This window comes from Macadamia integrifolia, chromosome 12 (assembly GCF_013358625.1).
Source record: "Macadamia integrifolia cultivar HAES 741 chromosome 12, SCU_Mint_v3, whole genome shotgun sequence".
Lineage (NCBI taxonomy): Eukaryota > Viridiplantae > Streptophyta > Magnoliopsida > Proteales > Proteaceae > Macadamia > Macadamia integrifolia.
In genome coordinates this window covers 4,190,334-4,206,437 of record NC_056568.1, presented here as the reverse complement: position 1 = coordinate 4,206,437, position 16,104 = coordinate 4,190,334, and the positions used below count along the sequence as shown (strand labels likewise).

The following is a 16,104-nucleotide window of genomic DNA, read 5'->3' as shown; positions in this document are numbered from 1 at the left end:
GAGTCTATGGCCCTTTTGAATCTTGAAAATGATCCTTATGATGGGGAATTATTTCTTCAAATTTTGAATTGGGATGCAACGACAGTCATCATTTCTCAAGAGGAAAAGACAGAGTTGGATCATAGTGAGGAGATGACCGATCAAGTTGAGTTGAACCATAGTGAGGAGGTGATCCATCAAGATGATAATATAGATGATATATGGATTTTCCGGAGGTAGAGTCTGATTCGACCCAATGATGACGATGACACTGGTCATGGTGTCTTTAGAATTCGGACCCATCTGGACACGAGAAGCTTTTTGAGGCAGATTCGTCGCATCAGAAGAGCCCCATACTATCTTCACTCCCGCGATTGGGCTACTTAATTCTTCTATAGCATTTCTTTCTGTGTGGAAAAAAAATGTTTCTTTCCAATTTCCCTTGGTAATGCGGGGGTCTATTCCGCTTGTTTTCTTGGTGCTGCTCTCCCTTCCTTAGGCCTGTCTAATAGGGGGAATGGTTGCCTTCTCTTGTTTATTCTTTCTTTTTCCTTTCTTTTATAAATTTTTTTGCCTATCCAAAAAAAAGATGTGAAAGTGGGTACTCTCTGTTGCTCTGGAATTTTTAGTGCATGTACATGCTGACTGGTTTTCGAGGTAAGGACTTTTGACCTCTTCCATTGAGATTTTATCTGAGTTTTTGTGCTTTGTGTAAATAAGTGTTAAATGGACGAATTTCTGACCTGCTCACTGGAGTTTTTGAATAATTGGACTGTCATTGAAACCCTGACTGACATGTTGATGGACAGAGTATGATATTTGTTGATTAATGCTCTAACAGAAGTTTTTACTAAATCCACTGCTTATGAAAGAGCATCATCTGGTATATCTGCCTGTGGACAAAATAGATGTTGAACAACTTAGAATATATCAAAACAAAATTGGAGCAATATTTGGAGTTGCCCAGTGCTAAACATAAGCTGCAACTGAAGCTTGCTTGTGGCTGTTGTACTAATGAGGCGCCATAACTGTAGTTTTAAAACTACAGTTATGGATCAGCTTTTTGGATCGGAAGTTCATATTATTGGATCAGCTATGGATCAGGAAACCAGCTGCTTAAATTGGTTCATTGTCCATGTTGAATGGGGTAATGACTTGTGTCTAATATGACACTAGCCCTCTTTATTTTTAACAATGGAGAGAATGTTCTAGAGAATTTCAAAGACCATTAAACCCCTTTGGGTCCGTTTGGTAACTGACACTTTCCCTAAAACCCATTATTACAATACTTCTCCTCAAGTTGGTGCATAGATATCACATATGCCCAACTTGCAGATAATAGGATGAAACATCTTACTATTAAGACCTTTAGTAAATACATCAGCCAGTTGTTCATTACTGGGAACAAAAGGCACAATGATAAGGCCCATATCCAACTTTTCTTTGATGAAGTGTCGATCGATCTCCAAATGCTTGGTTCGATCATGCTAGACATGGTTATAAGCAATGCTAATAATGGCAGATTTACTGTGACAAAAGAGCTTCATAGGAAGGGTAGCAGGAACAACCAAATTAGTGAGAAGACCATGAAGCCATAGGAACTCACAAATGCCATGTCCCATAGCATGGACCTCTGCTTTAGCACTTGAACGGGCAACCACGGCTTGCTTCTTGCTTCGCTATGTAACATGTTACCACTAACAAAGGTGCAATAACCAGTAGTAGACCTACGGCCATTAGGGGTACCTGCCCAATCCGCATCTGTGAAGGCCTCCACCCTAAGTAGATCATGAGGAGAAAAAAGGATACCACGTCCTGGGGTAGATTTTAAGCACCAGAGAATACGCAGCATAGCTTCCATGTGAGTTGAGTAGGGATCATGCATGTACTGACTAACTAGGCTGACGGCAAATGCTATTTCAGAAAGTGTATGAGAGAGATAGATCAATTGCCCCACTAATCTCTGATCTCCCCTTATCCATCGGATCACTTTCCTTGCTACTCAGGTCACCATTAGCTTCAGTAGGAGTGTTTGCCGGTTTACACCCCAACATGCTTGTCTCAGAGAGAAGATTAAGCACATACTTCCGTTGAGACAAGTAGATCCCACGAGAAGACTTGGCAACTTCAATACTGAGGAAGTAATGAAGTTCTTGAATTCCTCATTCAAGTATCTCTTGAGGCGAGAGATTCTCGTCAGATCATACTAGTAACAACAATATCATCTACATAGACTATTAGGATAGCAATCTTCCCACTAGATCTCTTGATGAACAGAGTGTGGTAGGCATTGCTTTGAGAGTAACTTGTTGTGACCATAGCCATATGGAAGTGTTTGAACCAAACACGAGGGGATTGCTTCAGCCCATACAGAGCACGCTTTAGCTTGCATACCTTCCCTTGGGTTTTGGAGCAAGTGAACCAAGGAGGAATGTCCATATACACTTCCTCCTCAAGTTCCCTATGAAGGAAGGCATTCTTTATATCTAACTGTTGGAGATCCCAATCTAAGTTGGTGGCACAAGCCAAGATAACACGAATTGTATTCATCTTAGCAACTGGAGCAAAAGTCTCCTGGTAATCAATCCCATAAGTCTGTGTGAAGCCTTTGGTAACAAGTCTGGCCTTATACCTATCCACTATACCATCAACCTTCTGTTTTACTGTGAAGACCCACTTGCCCCCAATTATCTTCTTTTATGAAGGAAGACACCAGATCCCATGTCATTATTCTTTAAAGCCTGCATCTCTTTAACCATAGCTGCCTGCCATTGTGAGTCTGCACTCGCTTCCTGCCAGGTATGAGAAATGGACACAGAGGAAAGAGAAAACACAAAACTATAGTAAGAAGGAGAGAGTGAGTCAGTAGAAACAGTTTTAGCGATAGGATGTAAAGTACAAGACCTAATGCCTTTACGAACAGCAATAGGCAACTCAAGAGACTGATCAATAGAAGGAGGAGAATTACCAGGGTCCAAGGGGATAAGATCAGGGTCGAGAGGAGACGACTGGTATGGTAGGGTAGATGCTGGATATGTAGTGGTTTGAGTCTACGTTTTACGACATACACACGTATCTCCGGCAAAGGCGAAGTAGGAGAAGTAGGAATGTCACTCTCCCCCTGAAATGGGATACTAGCAGGGATAGCAATTTCAAGAGACAGCAGAGACAGTGGCACATCTTCCACAGTGGATGGAGACTCCCCCTGAAGAGGTGTTGCAGTATAGTATGACGCAGATTCGTGAAAGCAACATCCATAGTCACAAACCAACACTGAGTAGGATGATGAAAACACCGATAGCCTTTCTGAGTAGGAGCATACCCCAGAAAAATGCATCGGAGACCATGAGGATCAAACTTTCCATGAGGATGATGATCGCGAGCATAGCAAACACTATCGAATACCTCAGGAGAAACAAGAAAAGTAGTGGAACCTTGGAGAAGATCCAGAGGGGAGCGGAAGGCATGGACCCGAGAAGGCATTCGGTTGATAAGAAAGGAAGCAGTGAGAATTGCGTCGCTCCAGTATTGGGGAGGAACATGCATCTCAAACATAAGAGAGCGTGCTACCTCACAAAGGTGGCTATTCTTCCGCTCAGCAACCCCATTCTGAGCTGGAGTATCCACACAACATGAATCATCACATGATTGGAAAGTTAAGCTTGGAAGGACCCTTCAAAGTATTCCCAGCCATTATCGCTTCAAAGGATCTGAATGGTAGTACCAAACTGAGTCTGAACCATGTGGTGAAACTGTTGAAAGCAATAGAAGGTCTCACCCTTAGTTCACATCATATAAACCCAAGTAGTCCGAGAATGACAATCAATAAAAAAAAAACAAACCATTGATAACCATTGAAAGACACATAGCGGGATGAATCCCAAATATCAGAATGTATCAATTGAAAAGAAGTGACACCTTTATTTCCAGAAACATAATAAGTGATTCGAGTTTGTTTGGCCAAAACACTTGCCTCACAAAAAAACTGACTCGAATTACAATTTTTAAATGAAGGAAAAACTATCGCTAAAGTTCCCAAAGGGGGATGTCCCAACCGACGATGCCACTGCAGTAACTTAGAGATGGGAGGTGACGTAGAGGATGTTTGAAGAACCTGACCAGAGACTAATGCCAAGTCATCATCAAGCAGATATAAACCATTACGTACCCTACCAGAGCTAATCGTTGCCCCTACCACTAGATCCTGAAAAACACAATGAGACAGAAAAAATGTGACTTTGCAATTAAGACTAGAAGTAAGACTACTAATGGAAAAAAGGTTAGTGGGAAAAGAAGGAACATGTAATACAGTAGAAAGGGATAAAGAGGGGGTACAGCTAATAGAGCCCTTCCCCGAAATAGTGGAATAAGTCCCATTAGCCAATTTGATCTTACCATTACCAGGACAAGTAGTGTACTGTGAAAAAAGAGACAAATGGCCTGTCATATAGTCAGAAGCCACAGAGTCTAGGTAGAAGGGACAGACATAGTATGGCCATAAAAGGAAATACTTGACCCAAAAGGGGTGGAATAAGAAGAGCTCGTAGTGGCAAGTGCAGGAGAGTCTGGAAGTGTCAAGAGGCACTGGAGGGTTGTAAGATCATCAGATGATAGCATGGCTAATGAGGAGCTAAGAGTAGAGTTAGAGTCAGAGTCAGAGTCAAAGTCAGGGCTCTCAGTATGGTTGGCCTGCCCAGAAGTTCAAGCACAAACCTTCCCTTGCCCTTTTCCAGATGTATCAGTAGGACGGCAATGAACCTTCCAACAGTGTTCCTTGGTGTGACGCTCCTTCCCATACTAATCGCACTTCACTGGAGTCCTGGTAGAGGAGCCACCAGACTGTGGGGCTGCACTAAGGGACTGAGTGCCAGAAACAAGTGTAAATCTCTTAGTAGGAGTGGCAGCTTGCTATGGAAGCATAGTGGTACGTCGACTGTCCTCAAATTGGATCACAACATAGGCTTGATCCAAGGTAGGAAAGGGGTCACGACTCAAAACCTGGGACTGCAACTGATCAAACTCCACATTTGGACCTGTCAGAAAGTCATAGACCCTGATCTTATCCTCTCGCTTCTGAAACTTGGTGACATCCTTTAGTGGTGGAAGCAGTATACTCATAGAAATCCAACTCAATCTATAGTGCCGCAATTGATCGTAGTACTGTGACAGAGTGAGCCCACTCGGCCTCAGATCACGAACCTTCTGGCGAAATTCAAAGACCTAAGCATCATCCCTTCCTGGGAATAGATATCTTGGACAGACTTTCAGATTTTCGCAACGGAGTCAAGGGAGAGATAGCCACGCGATAGCTGTGGCAACATGGAGTTGACAAAGAAGGCCATAACCAGAGAGTTGGCACACTCCCACTTGTTAATCTCAGTACCGTTGGTCGAACGCTTCGTGGTTCCAGTGAGGTACCCGTAATAGCCACAGGACATGATGGAGACGCAGACCAAAGCGTGACCATATAAGGTAGTTTGTACCATTAAGCTTGATAGCACAAGGAGGAAAGGTGGGAAGAGCCGTGGTGTCTCTGCCAGTAGAAGTATATGAGCTGGGAGACATGGTTGCTACTCAAAGGGGCTGTGCAAATAGAAGAGACACTAGCTGGAGATAGAGAAAGAACCAAATAACCAGAAAAAGCTAGAGAACCCAAAAATCGATAAAGGGTAAAACCCTAAGAAAATGATTTTGGGGATAGCTCTAGAACAGAGACCTCAAAAGAAAAAGTGATTTTTAAATACCACCACACGGATAAGAGGCACCAATCGCAACAAGCATCAAGATTATCGGAGCATCAAGCAGGGAAAAAGCATCCTGGAAATGAAAAAACGTTCTCAGGGAGAAAACCCTGAAAAAGTGATGAAAAGAAGATTCTGGGTCTCTTAGATCATTGAAGAAGAGAGTTTGAGAGCCTAGGGGAAGGATGGATGGAGGTTAGAAACCCTCTTGGTGGTTTAAGAAGCTCCCACCACGAGAGAGAAGCAAATGAAGAGATGGAGGGAGGCGCAGATGAAGGAGGCGCTGGGGGAGAGAGAGAAATGAGAAAGAGGCAAAAAGATGGAGAAGAGGGGGAGCCCTTAGGGTTTTGAATCCTATGGCTTTGATACTATGTTGAATGAGGTAATGACTTGTGTCTAATATAACACTAGCCCTCTTTATTTATAATAATGGAGAGAAGATTCTAGAGAATTACAAAGACCATTAAACCCCTTAGGGTCCGTTTGGTAACTGACACTTTTTCTAAAACCCATTATTACAACAGTCTAATACATTCCAAGCATTGACCATCCCAATCCATTTTCAGATCTGGCAACCCATTTTGAGCTGGCAACTAGGTAGGTCATGTCACCATCTTCTGTTGGCTGTGTACAATTGATCTTGCCATCCTCCCTATTCTAGCCACTGAACGCAGGTCATCTCTTGTTTTTGGTGACTCCCCCTTGGAAACTCTGTTGTTCCTCTCCTAGGTTTCTGTTGAGATGACCGTAGTTAGTTTTATTTTTCTACCTTAGTTAAGTCTTATTTACAGTAGTAAGTCTTATAGATAAGACGCTTAGTTAGTGTTACCCTACTTTCCTTATTCGGTTTATTGTAATCTCCTTATAAATAAGGACCTTTGTCATTACTGACAAGTTGAATCATTCTCTAATCTCTAATTCTCAACTTGGTATCAGAGCTAAAAACCTTAAAATTTTTTTTTTTTTTGGTTTTCTTCTCCACCCCTGGTGGCCCTCACCTCCTAATATAGTATGGTAAACTAAACTCAGTTCCATGCAAACCTAACCCTAACTCACCACGCCTACATCCATTGCCGTTGTGACGTCGTGACTCCCTACACCTTGCCACTACCTGCGCCTCGTGCCTCACTACCGCCTATGCCTCGCCATTACCCTCTCTCTCCCATCGTTGTTGTTGCCTATCGCCGTTGCTTCCTACATTGCCTGCTGCCGCTGCCGCTGCCTACCATCGGTGCCTACCTGCACCTACACGTGCACCTGTCTGTGCCTATGCCTGTGCCTGTGCCTGTGCTTGCACCTACCTGTGCCTACGCTTATTTCTGTCGTGCTCCTTTTTTCCATGTGTTTCTCTTTTTGAGCTATAACTACCATAAGTAATAATGCCAAAGATGTTGTGCCTTCGGAGGCCCCTGATGGACGTCATTCAAGTAATCTGTCCACCCTTCATCCTAGACCCATCAAGCTTAATGGTCAGATTTACCTCACGTGGTCTCGTGTCTGTCTTTTTACTATTCGTGGAAACTTCTCTGGTTTTCTCACTGGAGACACTCCTCAACCGACTGATCCTGCTATTGCTAACACCTGGTTAGCCAATGATGCCATTGTTATGTCATTTCTAATAAATTCTATGGAACCTGCTATTAGTCCAAGTTTTGTCTTGTTCAACTTTGCTAAGGATCTCTGGGTTGCAATGGAACAAACCTATTCTCAGGGAGGGAACTATGCCCAAATCTATGAGATTCGCCGTACTGTTCGTTCCATCACTCAGAAGGGGTTGTCTCTCTCTACTTATTATTCCACCTTATATAGCCTTTGGCAACAAGTAGATTTCTATCATCCAATCTCTATGGCCTGCCCTTCTGATGCTAGTACACTTCACAAGTAGCGTGAAATGGAATGGGTATATGAATTCCTGACAGGTCTCAACCCCGAATATGATTAGATCAGGGTATAAATACTTGGGTTTGTGAGACTTTTCTGACTCTTCTCCAAGCATACAATTTGGTTCTATCTGAGGATCATCGTCGCTCTATTATGCTACCCTCCATTGTTCCTATTTGGCCTACACTATTGGCGATTCCAACTGTTGAAACCCAGTCTAAGGGTTCTACTCCTTGAGAACCTGTTCAGTGTGACTATTGAGGTCGCCCTCGCCATACTAGGGAAACATGCTAGAAGCTCCATGGTCGTCCCAAGGGTGGGCGTAATAGCAAAACTGGAAAACAAGGTCCCCAGGCTCATCTTCCCGAGTCTACTGATAGTACCGCTGCTCCTGCATCATTCTCTCTGGATTAAATGGCTGCCCTCAAGCAACTAATGACACAGTTAGGCACTTCTCCTGCTTCTCCTGTGTCCAACCTTGCTGAAACAGGTAGTTTCCTTGTTTCTTCCTCTCATTCTCCCTTGGTTACTTGATTTGGGTGCTACCGATCACATGACAAGTAGTTCTGAGGTCTTCCATACTTATATTCCTTATTCTGGTCGGGATAAGGTACGTGTGGCTGATGGTTCCTTGTCCCCAATCTCTGGTAAATGATCCGTTCCTGTACCTCTACTATATCTCTTCCATTGGTTTTGCATGTTCCCAAATTATGTGCTAATCTGCTTTCCATCTATCATTTAACTAAGGAGCTGAATTGTTCTGTTCACTTTTTTCATACTCACAACCTTTTTCAGATTTGGTGACGGTGCAACGATTGGGTATGGTCAGGTCCATGATGGGCTCTACTACTTGGATTCTCCACCGGCTATGCCTCCTCCTGTGACGGCACATATTCTCCATTCTAACAGCTCTCTCAACTCCACCAGTGGCACCATCGTCTGGGACATCTTTCTTTTTATATTTTAGTCGCATGTTTCCTTCTATAGTTAAACATTGTGGTTTGGAACAACTTAAGTGTGATGTATGTGAATTTTCTAAACATACACGAACTTCTTACTTTCTTGCTGAAAATTAAAGTGATATTCCTTTTTTTATTATTCATTCCGATTTATGGGGGTCCTTTTAGGACAATTGATAGGAATGGTTTTCGCTGGTTTATCACTTTTATTGATAATTGTACTCTTCTAACATGGGATGTATCTTTTGCATAATAAGTATGATGCCTTCTTTCGTTTCAAATCCTTTAATGCCATGCTTCGTACTCAATTTGATGCCACTATACGAGTTCTTGGTAGTGACGATGGCACTGAGTATATAGATGGTGTGTTTCAGCAATACCTTGATTCTCAAGGTATTCTTTCCCAGACATCTTGTGTTCGGCCACTTGAACAAAAATGGGGACCCTGGATGAAAAAAACCGTTACACCTTGATGTTGCCCAGGCTCTAATGCTTGCTATTAGTGTCCCTAAGCACCTCTGGGGCGATGCCGTTCTTACTGCTGCCCACCTTATCAACCAGGTGCCTTCTAGTGTCCTCAATTTTAAGCCCTCTATTTCCTTTCTTCATGATCCTACCATTGTTTCGAGTCTTCCCCCTCGGGTCTTTGGTTGTGTCTGCTTTACTTATAATTCCTCTCCCTCAAGGTTCAAGCTTGATCCACGGGCTCTAAAGTGTGTCTTCCTGGGTTACTCAGCTTCTCAAAAGGGGTATAAGTGTTATCACATACCTACTCGCCGTTTGTATGTCACCATGGATGTCACTTTTCATGAGTCTGAGGCGTATTTCACGTCACCTCTTCTGGGGGAGTCTTGAGGAAGAGCTTCCTTTTGTTTATTGATATGACTCCTCTTCAGGGTATGCCATCCATTCAAGGGGAACCACCAGATCAGCTTTAAGAGATGTGATCACTTGCACTCGGAGGCCCAAGGAGCAAGATACCACTGGTAACCAGCCATACCCTTTTGCGGTACCTCCATCAGATCCGCCAGTATCAGGCCCCATACTTGATATTATGTTTGTTGCTTCCTTTAAGCCTCCCATATTTGATATTGTACCTATTGCTCCTACAGTGGACGATCTCCCTATCGCTATTAGAAAAGGAGCTTGTTCTTGCACCAAGCATCCCATATCCCATATTGTATCTTATGCATTTTCTCCTCCTATAGGGCCTTTGTTTCTTCGTTGTCTTTTGTTCCTACTCCACAGGGTTGGAAGGAAGCCATAAATGATCCGAAATGGAAGGTTGCAATGTTTGACGAAATTCTGGAATTAGATAAAAATGGTACTTGGGAACTGGTTCTTCCTCAGGGAAAGAAGTTAGTTGGGTGCAAGTGGGGTTTCACAGTCAAGTAAAAGGCTGATAGGACAGTTAAGCGGTACAAGGCACGTTTAGTGGCTAAGGGTTTCACCCAAACCTACGAGATTGATTACCAGAAAACCTTTACCCCAGTTGCAAAGATGAACTCTATCAGGGCAGTGTTGTTTGTTGCTGTAAATCTGGGATGGAATCTTCAATAGTTGGATGTTAAAAATGCGTTCCTGAATGGAGATCTTGAAGAGGAAATCTATATGGATGTCCCTCCTGGTTCTGCCACTCCCTCCACTACTGGACGTGTTTGAAAGTTAAAGAAGTCATTGTACGGCCTCAAGCAGTCTCCCAAGGCATTGTTTGATGATCGGAGATCTACGTCTAGGTATTGTACTTTCCTTGGAGGGAACTTTGTTACTCGGCGTAGCAAGAAACAATCCGTGGTAACTCGGTCTAGTGCTGAAGTTGAATATCGTGCAATGGCTCAAGGGATTTGTGAGCTGGTATGGCTTAAGAGCCTACTGTGTGATCTCCAAGTTAATGTTAAAGGTCCTATGCATCTGTATTGTGATAACAAGATAGCCATCAGCATCGCCCATAACCCCGTCCAGTATGATAGAACGAAGCATATTGAAATTGATAGACACTTCATCAAACAGAAGCTTGACCAAGGGACAGTCTGCATACCATTTGTCAGTACTGCAAATCAGTTGGCTGATGTGTTTACGAAGGCTGTTCATTGTAAGGCATTTCATCCCCTTGTCTCCAAGTTGGGCATACATGATATATTTGCGCCAACTTCAGGGGGAGTGTTGAGATGACCGTAATTAGTTTTTTTTTTTTTTTCCTTAGTTAAGTCTTATTTAATGTAGTAAGTCTTGTAGATAGGGACACTTAGTCAGTGTTACCCTACTTCGGTTTATCGTAATCTCCTTATAAATAAGAAGGACCTCTGTCATTATTGACAAGGTCGAATCATTCTCTAATCTTTGATTCTCAACTATTTCTCTCAACCTCATCATAATTAAGGATAAAGCTATTTTATTTATTTCTATGAGTTAAATTTATTTTGTACTGACTTATTGATCCACTTGGTTGTGTTGCCTATCCTCTTGGATTGGTGGGCCACCCAGTGAATCAAATTTTAATTTCTTAAACTATGGCTGTAACCATGAAGTGGAAGCCTGTGCAGTGGTTATACTTGTAAATGCCCTGTGTAGCAGTTTCAAGGTGGATGCTAATGCAAGATTCTGAGTTGTGAATAGAATTCACTTTTTCTCCGGGTAGTCTGAACTTGAGACTTAGTTTATACATGCTAGAACCCATAGACAAAGCTATGATATATAGAAAGAGAGAATCAGCTGGAAATTGGTAGGTTTTTGTGGTGTTTTGGAAAATGTGGTGACTGGAATTGATAAACCTGGCCAGATATTGGGTCATCTTGGAGATTATTTCTGATTGATGTGAATATTCTCATTGCATAGCTTTAGGGGCTGTTTGATAACACTTCTATTCCAGGAGAATATTTTTTTATAGAAGTGTTCATTGTTTATTACATGCTGTGAGAACAGTCAGGTGGAATAGAAACAACATTTGGTAAAACTGTTCCAGAAGTGTTCTTAGAACAGGAAAAAAAAAAAATGCTTGACAGACATTATACAAAACCAGTTCTTACCGCTAAAACTAATAATTACGGACATGCCATTATGGTCACAGTTAACCCAAATTCATATAAATATATTGGTCATTGATCATTACTATGGTTGACACTAGAAGCATTACATAATTTGCATGTTGTAAATTCTCAAATGTTTAAGAAAAATATTTCTACTTCAGAATCACTTTTCTTAGGCGAAATAAGGAAATTTCCTTTGTTAATGAAACTGGCTTTTAACACACCATGGACCATACACTTAAAAGGAAATACTTAAATGTCCAAGAATTTGTCCATTACATAAAATGTCATGCGAAGGTCATTATCATACATGTCAGTAAGATAAGCCATGTGAACACAATGATAGACCATCTGGCAACAATAACCAAGGGGCCCTAGTAATTACGTCGTGTTCATGTGGATATGCTTGCGCTACTTGTGGATGTGGTTGCGGTTTATGCTCAGGGTGAATTTTGGACTCATAAATGTCCACCCACATAAATGACTTGGGATGTTTCCCATTGGCTTTTGAAGTAGATGCCATTCGTTAACATTCAATAGAGACAAACTATTCATGTCAAATAACTTTCACTTGCTCAACCATTAGTTTCTTCCTTATGCATTTAATAGACCATGTAACTCGGGATGAAATTTAAAGTATAATACAAATAATATAACATTCCAAGGTTCCAAAGCATATTCATGTCAAATAAATTTTGAAAAAAAAAAATTATAGAGTTCTTACATGCCAAGGTTCCAACTCAGACCAATATATTAGTCCATTTTCAGTTTTGGCAACTAGGTAGGTCATTTCCAGGATTTTGATGAGGTGATGTGGCCAAAATCCAAGAAGATCTCCGTGATCTCCTTTTCCTAACAAAAACCACCAAAAATGGAGAGGTTCTGGTTGAACCACGAAATGTGGCTTTGTCTGTGACAACACGAAACATGTCGAAATTTTGGTGAACATCGAAATTTCGACTGAAATTTTCTGGTTTGGTATTTCGCCAAGTGTTTTGTTACGCTAGCTTCAAAATTAACAAAAAAGTGAAATTTTGAACTATGATTTCATCTTAATCATAAAAGGGATTCAGTCCTGGTGATAAGGTGGCTGTCAAACGATTCTGACATATCTTGCAGGTTTGGACATTTGATTGGGAGAGCCAGATCACTTTGCAACAAAGAGTACATCTCATTCTATTGGAGACCCAAAGATGCAAACTCCTAAACAAATAAACTAGCTCATGAAGGGAGAATTTTTATATATCAGGCTGTATCCAATTCTGTAGTGACGGTTTTTGGGCTTTTCGAACTAGTACAATGTACATATTTGTATGATCTTTTCATTATCCCATTACGAGGGTACTGGTTTTCATTGGCTCTATGCCCATTAAAATCCATTATTTCATAAGAAAAAAAAGAAAAAGGATGCACATCACAATCATGAGTATAATACTATAGAACCTTGTATTGCGCATACCATTTGAAGAAAATTTGAATTATTTTTAACCGTAGATAATAAATACTCACTTAAAAATTCAAAAACTAAAATGGGTAAAATAGAATAATTACTGTATTTTATTATAGTGAAATAAGAAATGAAATTAACTATTAAATAGAAAGTTGATAGTTAAACCCACTCCCGCTTAGATGAAACATGCGCTTGAAATGGTATTGGACCAGGTTTTAATGGGTTTCAATGTGTTTTGACCAAAGTTTCACTCAAAATCTGGTTTTGCCCCAAACATGGTTCAACCCAGGCTTTAAAGTCACATGTCTCCCACGAAACCTGCTTGTTTTGACACAGAACTCGAATATTTGCTGGAAACTCTGATGTAGATTTGTTTCAAAATACCCCCTTGGGTTCAGAATATTTCAGTAACTACACCCAGGAACACTCTGATTTACTCCTAAAATATTAAAGTAAATGAATTTATTATTATTCCATTTACTTAAGATATTATTCATAAAATAAGCAAACACCCCCAAATGAATCCAATAAAAATAGTTTAAAAAATTCAATTCCAAAAGGATAAAATGTCAACTCCCTAGTGCAAGAACAAAAACTGAATTTTTGGTTGTAAGGACAATTTTCAACTTTCAAATCCTAGGGCTTTTCTCAAATCTAAAAGTTTCGTAAATATTATTATATGATAGAACAAAACTAAAAGCCAAAAAAGTGCAAAATAATATTTTGTTTTGATACCTAAAAATTTATCTTCGGTCAAAGCGATTTTAACAGCATTTGCGCACACCAAATACGGTTTGAACATTCAATGTATCATGTATGCTTGTTTTTCAATTTTAATGTATGTTTTCATTGTTTCAATAGCTTATTTACATTTCCAACGGATAAATTAAATTTTATTGTTTATAATAAGGTCAAAGTACAGAGTCATTAAGCGTACGCTAACAAACTTGGGTCAAAACTACTAGTACCATTTTGGATGTTTTTTTGGGTGAAACTAATTCATGGATTAGATTTAAAATGTAAAGGATAGGCAGTATGGAAAAAAAAAAAAAAAAGACAGAAAGCCACTTTTGGGGCCCCGAAACCAAGGTTTGTAGCTGGCCCAGAAAAAAAATACCAGGTTTCAATCAAGTTTTGATATGTCCGAAACCGGCCCCAAAATTGAGATGTTGATCCTTCCTCAAAGTTAAGTCCTGATCATTTTCAAGTTTTACATCGAGCACATTATGGCTCCACAGTGCTGAGACTTTCTCCTGTTAAGAAAAACTCATTGTCATTTACAATGGGGCACTATCAAACACCATATAACCAACTTGAGCCTCCCATTCAAATAATTCTGGAAAATCTATGATTCGTACGGAGGAATTTTGCATCATTATGACTGTCGATGTTGCATTCTTTTCTTACTATTACTGGTTGCAAGCACCTGTGGCGAGTGTAGCATCGGAAATCCGAATGAGAACAATGATTTGCTGATATCCATAACATGATGGAACCACAAAAAATTCTGTTCTCCAACTTCTTTTCTTTTGGATGGGTCTGTGCAGTAACTTCTGTTTGGCATCTTGACCGTAGTTTCTCTTCTTGTTTGGAGTTTGATAACATCATGCCTCTGGGAGTAAATCTGTTCTGTTGTTGACCATCGCTGTGGACTGTTCTGATGACTTTTTTGCTGAACAGTTTACATTATGTAAAATGGAAGTAATAGATCATATTATTACTTGCTTTCTGATTCTTCTAGTATTTGATAATTTACAGGACCCACCTGAAGATGCTGTTGTGACAATGTGTGACCATGTCTTCTGCTATCAGTGCATATCTGAATATTTAACTGGTGAGGACAATCAGTGTCCTGCACCTAAATGCACAGAATCACTAGGTTCTGATATTGTGTTTTCTGGGGCTACTCTAAAAAGTTGTATTGCAGATGAGCTTGATGGTTATACCAATTCTTATGAGCTTTCTGAGAGATCTGTAGCTCCACAGAATGTGTACAGTTCTTCCAAAATTAGAGCTACAATAGAAATTCTGCAGTCTCTTGGCAAGCTGAACAATCCAAGTTCAGAACTTGGTTCTCAGTGCTGTGGTGCAATTCCTTCTGCTTCAAGCCCTCAAACAAGAGGACCTGTAAAGGCTATTGTGTTCTCCCAGTGGACTAGTATGCTGGACTTAGTTGAGATTGCATTGAATGACTCTTGTTTACAGTATAGAAGACTTGATGGGACAATGTCCCTGGCTTTAAGAGACAAGGCTGTCAAAGATTTCAACAGTGATACAGAGGTTTGAGTCCTACCTAACAAAAGTGTTGAAAAGTTTGACTTATAGTTGATCTTGTCTCAATTTTTTTTAATTCTTTTCAGGTTTAAAACTTTGGTTTTGGTTGGTTGTTAGGTGAAGTGGAAAAGGAAAGAACAAAATATTTCTCAAAAGTTCTATGTTGTTTTGTCGTCCTAAAAACGGAAAAGAAATAACAAGTTGCTTCCTTGCACTTTTTTGGTTCCCCTTTTCTTATTTTACCTTCCATTTCCATTACCCTTTTTGTCATCCAATGGGTGCAACAGAGTTGGCATAACTTTGTCCATTGTTTGAAGATTTCCCACTTTTCTCTTATTCTTCTTCCAAATGCCTGGATGGTCCTGTTCTCAAATTTCTTTTCTTGTAGCCTGAGGGGATGCAACAAAAATAGCTTCGACATGGTATTCGATTTGATCAACATGAGGTTTATATTTATTTAGGAAAAATAATTTATTCTAAAATGTGTAGCTGGGGAATTAAAGCCCATTCAGTGCAATGGAGTGGCATCATGACTCATTTCAAAAAGTGCTTGCATTTAATCTAGTGCAATGACTCCATTAGTTGGCGTTGTCCTGCTTTCCTTGGAATGCATGTTGGAGAGGATGAAAGGTTCATGAATGATGAAAGAAAACAGAAACTGCAAGTGAACACAAAATGTGGGACGTGTGAACTGTATAATAAACTTGAGCAAAAAAAAGCTACCCACTTGCATATGCCTACGCCCAGACACAGGCAGGTGTGAAAGACTGCGTTCCCCCCCCCCCCCCCCCCCC

At 40.6% G+C, this 16,104-nt stretch overlaps 1 protein-coding gene across 1 annotated transcript in view; it reads left to right on the top strand.

Moving 5' to 3' along the window:
- The window catches only part of LOC122057466 (helicase-like transcription factor CHR28), a 135,731-nt gene that overhangs the window by 30,039 nt on the left and 89,588 nt on the right, over positions 1-16,104 (top strand). Inside the window, exon 6 of the mRNA XM_042619577.1 lies at positions 14,795-15,316. Coding sequence (XP_042475511.1) covers positions 14,795-15,316 — 522 coding nt within the window. The remainder of the gene's footprint in view (positions 1-14,794; positions 15,317-16,104) is intronic.